This window comes from Rutidosis leptorrhynchoides, chromosome 1 (genome assembly GCF_046630445.1).
Source record: "Rutidosis leptorrhynchoides isolate AG116_Rl617_1_P2 chromosome 1, CSIRO_AGI_Rlap_v1, whole genome shotgun sequence".
Classification (NCBI taxonomy): domain Eukaryota; kingdom Viridiplantae; phylum Streptophyta; class Magnoliopsida; order Asterales; family Asteraceae; genus Rutidosis; species Rutidosis leptorrhynchoides.
The window spans coordinates 250,297,631-250,307,675 of NC_092333.1; the positions used below are offsets into that span (position 1 = coordinate 250,297,631).

At 35.8% G+C, this 10,045-nt stretch overlaps 2 protein-coding genes across 2 annotated transcripts; both read right to left on the reverse strand.

The window, feature by feature from the left end:
• Positions 1-1,258: 1,258 nt before the first annotated feature.
• Positions 1,259-1,960, reverse strand: LOC139896853 (uncharacterized). Its single transcript, XM_071879501.1, has one exon. The coding sequence runs from the start codon at positions 1,958-1,960 to the stop codon at positions 1,259-1,261; it is 702 nt and encodes a 233-aa protein (XP_071735602.1).
• Positions 1,961-2,276: 316 nt separating this feature from the next.
• Positions 2,277-2,621, reverse strand: LOC139896863 (uncharacterized mitochondrial protein AtMg00860-like). Its single transcript, XM_071879512.1, has one exon. The coding sequence runs from the start codon at positions 2,619-2,621 to the stop codon at positions 2,277-2,279; it is 345 nt and encodes a 114-aa protein (XP_071735613.1).
• Positions 2,622-10,045: the final 7,424 nt, after the last annotated feature.

Consider the following 10,045-nt stretch of genomic DNA (forward strand, 5'->3'; position numbering starts at 1 on the left):
ATTGTTATTTATTTTATATTGTTATTTAAATATCATCATTTACTATACGCTTCGCTTAAAATATAAATCGACAAACCGGTCATTAAACGGTAAACCCCCTTTTATATATTATTATATATAATTATATATAGTTTGTACAAATATAGTTGTTTAAAAATATAGTGTGCAATAAGCCCGCTCCCTGTGGAACAAACCAGACTTACTAAAAACTATACTACTCTACGATTAGGTACACTGCCTATAGTGTTGTAGCAAGGTTTAAGTATATCCATTCTATAAATAAATAAATAACTTGTGTAATTTGTAACGTATTTCGTAGTAAAAATATAAACTATTTCGTACCCCCACGCTACGACACCAGCAGCCATTAACCTGCGTTCTTCTATTAAATTCAAGTTTTCACATAAAGCCTCATTATTTGCTTCTTCCTCGAAGTTAGCAACTCGATGTGTTGGCACAAGAATTTCAGTGGGTTTTACTGCCTCAGAGCCATATACCAAACTAAAAGGTGTTTCACCCGTACTCTTCTTGAAATTAGTACGATGCGCCCATAAAACATTGGGTAACTCATCTACCCAACCAATGCGTTTTTCATATAAGCGCTTTTTGATTCTGCTTACAATGTCACGATTAGTTACATCACACAAGCCATTAGCTTGCGGATGCGCAATCGACGTAAATTTCTGGATTATATTCAAATCAGTACACCATGTTTTGAACGGGTCTTTCGCTATTTGAGCCCCGTTATCGCTAAAAAACTCCTGCGGAATGCCAAATCTGCACACGATATATTCCCAAACAAAATTACGCACTTGCACTCCAGTGATAGTGCGAACTGCCTTCGCCTCAACCCATTTTGTAAAATAGTCGATTGCTACAATTAAAAATTTGACATTGCCAGGACCTGTGGGAAATGGTCCCACAATGTCAATAGCCCATTTGTGAAATGGCCATGGCGAGTTAACAGGGATCATATCATGTCTTGGCATCCTATTCTGCGGTGCATGCCTTTGGCAACTCTTGCAACTTTTAACAATTTTTGCAATATCGCGATATAAGGATGGCCAAAAGTAACCCATCCGCATAATTTTAGCCGCAATGGTTTAATAGCCTGAATGCAGTACGCAAGAACCATTATGCGCTTCATCCACTATCATCTCAGCTTCAATTGGGCCAACACACCGCATCATTGGGTCGCAATATGACTTACGATATAAAATATCATTTTGGAAGATGTACATTGGTGCTCACTCACGAACTAAACGAGCTTCACATTTGTCATTGGCAGAACATTATTGTGGATATACTGCACGATTGGTTCCATCCAGTTTGGTTGTTCTTCTTCAACAGACGCAACCATTAAATCATTATGAATTAACTTGCTTGGTAACTCCTCAACCCAAACTTGCTTTTGAAAGTGTGAGAACGTTAACGCAGCCAACTTACTTAACGCATCTGCTTTCTTATTTTGGCTTCTTGGTACTTGTGCAAGTTCAAAATGCTCATACCGCGTAGCCGATTCTTGTAATAACTTCAAATATCTTTGCATTGAGAGTTCATGCGCGTCAAAAGAGTCATTGAACTGTTTTACCACTAGCTGTGAATCTGTGAAAGCGCGCAATTTGGTGACATGCATTTTATGTGCGATATTCAAACCAGCAAGTAGTGCTTCATATTCAACTTCATTATTTGTTACATCAAAATTGAAACGTAGCGCGTACGTATGCTCCTCACCACTTGGGGCTGTTAACACTAGACCCGCACCAGAACCCTCTGCGCATAAGGCTCCATCAGTATACAAATCCCATGTCTCACCTTGCGCTGGCTTTAACTCTATTCGCTCATTAATTACTTTCATCTCGCCAGTCATTTCTGCTAGATAATCCGCTAAAACTTGCCCTTTTATAGCGTTGCGCGGAAGATATGAAATTTCATAAGCACCTAACTCCACTGCCCACATCGCGAGCTAACCAGATATTTCTGGTTTTGTTAAAACTTGCTTGATTGGCATGTTAGTTAGTAGATGAATTGATGCCCCTGAAAATATCACCGCAATCTTCGCGACGTTAATATGAGCGCGTACACAAATTTTTCAATGGGGGCATAGTTTATTTCACTACCCGCAAGAGCTTTGCTAACAAAATACACTGGCTTTTGTATCTTGTCTCTTTTCGCAACTAAAACTGAGCCAAAAGCTTCATTTTCCACAAATATATAAAGGTAAAGGATTTCGCCTTAATTGGTGCCGTTAATGTAGGCAAAGTTTTTAACAACTTCTACATTTCCTGAAACGTGGTTTCAGCCTCGCTTGTCCATACAAAACTTTTTTGTTTTAAACAAACCTTCAAAGTTTTGAAAAATGGCAACTGCCTTTCTGCGGGTTTGGACAAAAATCTTGTTAATGCGGCTAATTTATCCGTAAAACTTTGCACCTCTTTAACTTTCTTAGGTGCAGTCATATTCTCAATAGCCTCTATCTTTTTTGGGTTAGCTTGAATACCCTGCCCAGTAACGAGATAGCCCAAAAATATTCCTTCTGTCTCGCCAAAACTACATTTCGACGGATTAAGCTTCATATTTATTCTGCGCAATGTATCAAATGTTTCCCGCATATCGTCCATAATGCGAACTTACGTTGTACTTTTAATTACTAAATCATCCACATAAGCCTCAAGGTTGCGCCCAATTTGGGTTTCAAACGCAGTGTCAATTAACCACTGATATTTTGCACCCGCATTGATTAAACCAAAGGGCATCATTATGTAAGAAAATATACCTTTGCCTGTGTGGAAAGCGGTTTTATCTTCATCTTCCTTAGCCATTAGAATCTGATGATATCCTTGCAGCATCTAAAAAACATTTGAACGGAAAGGCGTGTAATGACTCCACTTTCAAATCAATTTTAGGACATGCTTTATTGAGATCCTTGAAATCAATACACATCCTCCATGAGCCATCAGGCTTCTTTACTAAAACCGGGTTCGCGACCCATATGTGGTATTTAACCTCGCGCAAAATTTCCGCTGCTACCAGCTTTGTTACCTCCTCGCATAACCATTTAGTGCGATCTGGGGCCATACCTCTACGCTTCTGGATTACAGGCTTTAAGGCAGGATTGACATTAAGCTTGTGTTCCGCTATATGATGCGGAACACCAGTCATATCCTTCTCACACCAATCAAAAACGTCCATGTATTCCATGAGTAATTGCATAACCTGCGCTTTTGTATTCGCACTAATATTGAGGCCGATTTTAATTTTTTGATAGGGATACTCAGGATTAACCACTACCATGTTATCCTCAACATCAGCGCATTCTTTAACTGCACTTTTCATGTTAACAGCTGCAAAAATAGGGATGATACTCGCCGAGCTTACCGTCGCCATACCTTTACGCGTTGTAAATTTAATCATGCCATGAATGGTAGACTAAACAATTCCGAATTTGCCTAATCAGGATCTGCCTAACAACATATTATAACGTGAAGAAGTTCGCATAACATAGAAGTCTAATTGTACTTGGCGCACCAAATTAGCATCATTTTCATCAACGAGCTCAATATTTAAAGATAACTGCCCTATAGGAGATGAAGATTCTCCCACAAAGCCAGTTAGCGAGGCTGCGGTGGGTTTTAAATTCGCCTTAATGCTCTTCGGCAACCGAACAAAACATTGCTCATAGAAATGATGGAATTCAATATATCAACATGTTCATAGTGTTTATAAATCACAAATCCAATATTATGAATATTAATACAAGCAGAAGCATTATGTTATTTATGAACAAATGTATATGTTAAACCATTTTAGATTGAATTCCATGAAGTTATCAAGTCTTGAAGCTATACTTACAAGCTAAAGAGAAGGATAAGAGATAATACCTCCTCAATATAGATTGATGGCTGTTTTGGACAGCAGGAATGTAGAAGAGGATGATGCAAAACGAGCTTCTAACTTGAAGCCTCAAGCAAGTAATACCCCAAGCAATAACCCCAACACTCTTGCCTTTAGTTAGGTTTTTAATGACACTTGATTTTGGCTTGCAAAACAAACTTAGAACTCACCTTAGAACCCTAAAAGGCCCACGGCCATACAGCAACAGCAGCAACAAATTGTACAGATTTTTTTGCTTTCAAAGTTTGGTTTTGCACTTGAGAGAGAAATGTATCAAACCTTGGTACAAGAGAGGACATGTGCCTTAGGAGTTATGTATTTAGGAACTAGTAAAAGCAAGCATGGGTTGGACTTCTTGGAGTCCCAAAAGATGCCCATCCCTTCCATTTAAATAACAACCTTGTTATTTATATAAAACTTGTTTATATAAAACTTGTTTATATAAAACTTTTATAAAAGCCTAAGTTTTATTTAAGTTACTAGTACATTTATAAACCAATTTATAAAGTATTACACAACATAATTATTTAAACTTATAAATAATTAAATATAAATTATCCAAATAATTTATCTCAAGTGATAATACTTTAGAAAGCCGATTTTCTAAAGTTCAAGTGTCGCGTATTTATTTTAATGATCCATTCATTAAGATTAAATACGTTTAAGGTGTCAGTGAGCTTGTTATTGGGTATGACCCGACTTTGATCATAACATAGTGGCCACGATAATTTAATATGTCTCTGATAAGGCTAAAAAGGAACATATATTTCATAGCAAAATCCCCCAAGAAAGACAAGATTTTAGTTGCAATTGTTCCATTTTCGAGTAATATTCGTTTATTTTAAATAAGTGCGAAGACAAAAGGCGAAAACGAAGATTTGAAGACGCAAAGGTCCAAAAAGCTCAAAAGTACAAGATACAATCAAAAAGGTTCAAATTATTGATGAAGAACGTCTAAAAATGACAAGAGTACAAGTTACAAAACGCAAAGTACACGATATAAAATTGTACGAAAGGGCGTTCGAAAATCCGGAACCGAGGCATGAACCAACTTTCAGCGCTCGACGCAACGGTGTAAAAATTACGAGTCAACTATGCACAAGAATAAAATATAATATTTAAATAATTCATAATAAGAATAATATTAAATAATAAAAAGTTGTTAATTGAGCATAGTTCAGGGGTCGTAAATGAAAATTTCAATTCTAATTTCGCTATAAAAGCGATGATTTACGATTTTTTTTTGATCATATTTTCCATCTATATATCGATCCATCTATCTATTATCAATATCAATTATCAATATCTATATTCTATATCTCTATCATAATGTTAACTTAATAAGATATAACAATAATCTTAATTTTAATTTTAAAATTATGATAATAATAAGATTTATGATAGAGATCGTTTGAGTGTGTAAGTCGAAATTCTGTCCGTGTAACGCTACGCTATTTTTAATCATTGTAAGTTATGTTCAACCTTTTTAATTTAATGTCTCGTAACTAAGTTATTATTATGCTTATTTGAGCCGAAGTAATCGTGATGTTAGGCTAAAATATTAAGATGGGGTTATTGAACTTTGGACCATAATTAAGGTTTGGGCAAAAGACCGACACTTGTGGAAATTGGACTATTGACTATTAATAGATGGGGGGTATTGTCTAATTGAGTGACAACTCATTGGAGTCTGTCGAACCTATCTTCAAATTAATTAACCTAATAATTAATAATGATTATGGTTGTCCTATTTAGTGACGTTCATATGGAATCTGTTATAATCATTTAATTAATCAATTGGGTTGGGTAATTGATTATTCATTCTGATCAAGTGGATGAATTAATATTCATAAACTAATTAAAACAGGGGTGGATTACATACAGTGATAACTGGTGTAATTGTTGACAGAAGTGATAACTGCGTCACAGTTTAAATCCTTAATCAGTTGGAATATTTGACTTCGGGTATAAGGGTAATTTGACGAGGATACTCGCACTTTATATTTATGACCGATGGACTATTATGGACAAAAACCAGATAGACGTATCAAATAAACCAGGACAAAGGACAATTAACCCATGGTAATAAATTAAAATCAACACGTCAAACATCATGATTACGGAAGTTTAAATAAGCATAATTCTTTTATTGTATTTCTCATCGTATCTTTATTTACTGTCATTTTATTTATTGTCATTATTTTACGCACTTTAATTATCGTCATTTATCTTTGCGCTTAAAATATAGAATCGACAAACCGGTCACTAAACGGTAAAAACCCCCTTTTATAATAATAATAATACTACTTATATTTATATATTTTTGTAAAAATATAGTTTTATAAAAATATAGCGTTAAACTTCACGAGCTCCCTGTGGAACGAACCGGACTTACTAAAAACTACACTACTCTACGATTAGGTACACTGCCTATAAGTGTTGTAGCAAGGTTTAAGTATATCTCATCCGTAAATTAATAAAACTTGTGTCATATTTTGTAGTATTTTATATTAAAAATAATACTATTTCGTACCCTCACGCTACATCATCAAGTTTTTGGCGCCGCTGCCGGGGAGCACTAAAACGCTATATTTTTAATTTATATTTGCAAAAAAAAAAAAAAAAAACGCAAAAAAAAAAAAAAAAAACGTAAAAAAAAAAAAAAAAACGTAAAAAAAAAAAACGTAAAAAAAAAAACTATTAAAAAAAAAATATATTTTTTCTATAAAAAAAAATGTTTTTTTAGTTTTATTACCTTTAGATTTTTAGACTATAGTCGCAACTTTTAGTATTAAGTTTAGTTTTGCCATAGTTATTTTCTTATTTTTATTTTTCGACGCCTTTTACCTATGTATCAATTACAATTCCAATTAGTGATCTCTATTTGTAGTTTTAATTTTAAGATAGTGATAGTTATAAGGTTGGATTAACCGCGTGTTTACAAACCACTCTTCGTCTTTTTCATTTTTCGACACTTTTCGACGCGCACTCTTTTTCTCTCTTATTTCTCGCCATTCTAGTTTTTAGGACTTAGATTTTTTTTCTACTTCTTCTCTAAATTTCTTAAAATTACAAAAATTTATTTTAAGTGGTTAAATTGATAGACATCAAAATTTTCTGGTTCGTAGTAATAGTTGGATTTGTACGTGGACCGGGTTATTGGAGCCAAACAGTACTCAATTATATTGAGACCAAACGAATCCTGCCCCTCTGCTGCATCTTTTGGCTATTCGAAACGTGGGCAAAATCAGAAAAGTCTATTGATTGGATAACTTATTATAATTTTTCTTTCCTTTTTAAAAACTAATAGGATATTCAGTGAATGCACCTAGCAAGACGTTCGCCGCCGGTCATACGTTCACCACCTGTAACTCGATCAAGACATCGTTTAACGAATATCGCCGCCGTTGATTTTTCTTTAGAATCGTCATCAAGTCGACCAAATCCTCAAACTCAAATTTCCGATAATCCAGTTTTTGAAACAAACCTCACAATTGAGAATCCGGAGAATATTCAGGAACGGTTTGTAGATCCCGAACCATTAAACTTTCCTCCGGAACCACCAATCATTCAAACAGAGATTGTTGAGGAAAGAAACCATTAAATCAGAAACCTCTAGTGATTCAGATACAACACTTCCAATCATGGAAAATCTAGAACCTCTAAGTATGGAAGATCGAATGAGGGCTAAACGCACGGGCCAAGGTCACGCCATTATTAAACCAGAAGTTAATGCTCCAGATTATGAAATTAAAGGACAAATCCTACACATGGTAACTAACCAATGCCAATTCAGTGGTGCACCGAATGAAGATCCTAACGAACACCTTCGTACGTTTAAAAGAATTTGTACACTATTCAAAATCCGAGAAGTGGAAGATGAGCAGATCTATCTCATGTTGTTTCCCTGGACTTTAAAGGGAGAAGCCAAAGATTGGTTAGAATCGTTACCTGAAGGGGCGATTGACACATGGGATGTTTTAGTTGAAAAATTTCTTAAACGATTCTTTCCGGCATCCAAAGCCGTGAGACTTCAAGGAGAAATTGTTACGTTCGCGCAAAATCCAAATGAAACATTATATGAGGCGTGGACAAGATTCGGAAGGATGTTGAGAGGATGTCCTCAACACGGATTAGATACTTTTCAAATAGTACAAATCTTCTATAAAGGCGTAGACATCGCCACACGAAAAGACATCGACATAACCGCTGGTGGATCCATTATGAAGAAAACCGCAACTGAAGCTTACAAAATTATTGATAACACAGCCTCCCACTCGCATGAGTGGCACCAAGAAAAAGATATCTTTCGATCATCTAAAGCGGCTAGAGCTGATTCTAGCCATGACTTTGATTCCGTTTCCGCAAAAATAGATGCTTTCGAAAGACGAATGGAAAAGATGAATAAAGATATTCACGCAATACGAATCAGTTGTGAGCTATGCGGTGGACCAAACTTATTGAAAGATTGTCACATTGAACCAACATTGGAACAACGAGAGAATGTTTCCTATATGAACCAAAGGCCTGGAAATAATTATCAAAATAATTATCAACCGCCAAGGCTAAACTTAAATCGAAATCAAAACATTCTTTACAATCCAAAAGGACCCAAAAATAACTGGTATAACCAACAAGGTCCGAATAACCAACCGACTCAAAACAACACTTTCAATCAACAAAGACCTAGCTTGTATAAACCACCACAACAACCCGAAGAGAAAAAGCCAAATCTAGAAGAAATGATGGCAAAGCTGATTGAATCTCAAACACAATTCATTACATCTCAAACCCAAACGAACGAGAGGTTTGATCAGTCATTAAGAACTCAACAAGCTTCCATTTTGAATCTAGAAAAACACGTAGGTACTATTGCTAGCATGATGAGTGAGAGGGAATAAGGAAAGCTACCGAGTAATACTGAAGTAAATCCTCGGAATGAGAATGTTAATATGGTTTCAACGAATTCTGAAAAACCAGCACCAGAAGATGGGAAGGTTTTAGATGAGAGTAACAATGAAGAAGTTACACCACCACCACCCGAGTATGTAAAGCCAATGGTGGCACCATACAAACCACCCATCCCGTTTCCAAGAAAAGGAGTTGAGTATGAGCAAGTGATAGGTAATAAAGATTGTGATACCTCTGGAAAGAAGAAGAAGAAAAAGAATAAGAAAGTGCAAGAAACAAAAGCCGTAAATATAAACCCGGTGAAGACAGTTCCACCAAAACCTCCACCTAGGGTAGGTGATCCGGGTGAATTTATTGTTCCTTGTCTACTTAGTGATTGTGTCATGTATGATGCACTAGCAGATTTAGGTGCAAGTGTAAGTGTTATGCCTCTTTCCTTATATAAGAGATTAGGTGTAGGTAAGTTAAGTCCAACGGATATGAGTATTCGACTCTTTGATCAAACCATTAAGCACCCAGTTGGAATTGCTGACAACCTACCCGTTCAAGTAGGCAATTTAACCTTTCTAGTCGAATTCATTGTCATTGACATAGAAGAGGACCCAAACGTTCCTCTAATTTTAGGTCGACCATTCTTAGCGTCCACCAAGGCGTTATTTGATGTAGGAAATGGAAGAATGACACTTAAAAGTGGTGACAAATCGATCACCTTTATGATTCGAAAGTCTAAATCTCCACCAGCCAAAACCGTTGAACCAGTAAAAATAATTGGTAAGAACCATGTGCTTTTACCAACTCCAACGGTAATACTTAGCAATAATGAAACGCCTAAGTGTGGGGAAAATGAAGTAACACCTAATGATGACATGATAACAAAGAACCCCGTTGTTGATACGAAATTAAATGATCCCGTTATTAATAGTTCAATGAAGAAACTTATTAAACGGATTCGCAATGCTAGAACCAAGGGGAACTTTAAGTTATGTAACCGGTTAGTATCCAATCTATCACCTAAAGAAAAGGAGAAACTAGTTGAAATTGTGGATATTACACAGGAATCCGACCAATGGCTTAAAGAAAAAGTCACGGATATGCAAGTTGATTATGGACCAAGAGAAATTAACGATGAAGTTAATCACAATTTTGACACCACGGCTACCTAAGTGTGGGGAGATTCAAATGTTCTAAAAAGAAAATGCTATCTAGAGTTAGTTGTTCTGTTCTCGTGTAGTTCCGAGAA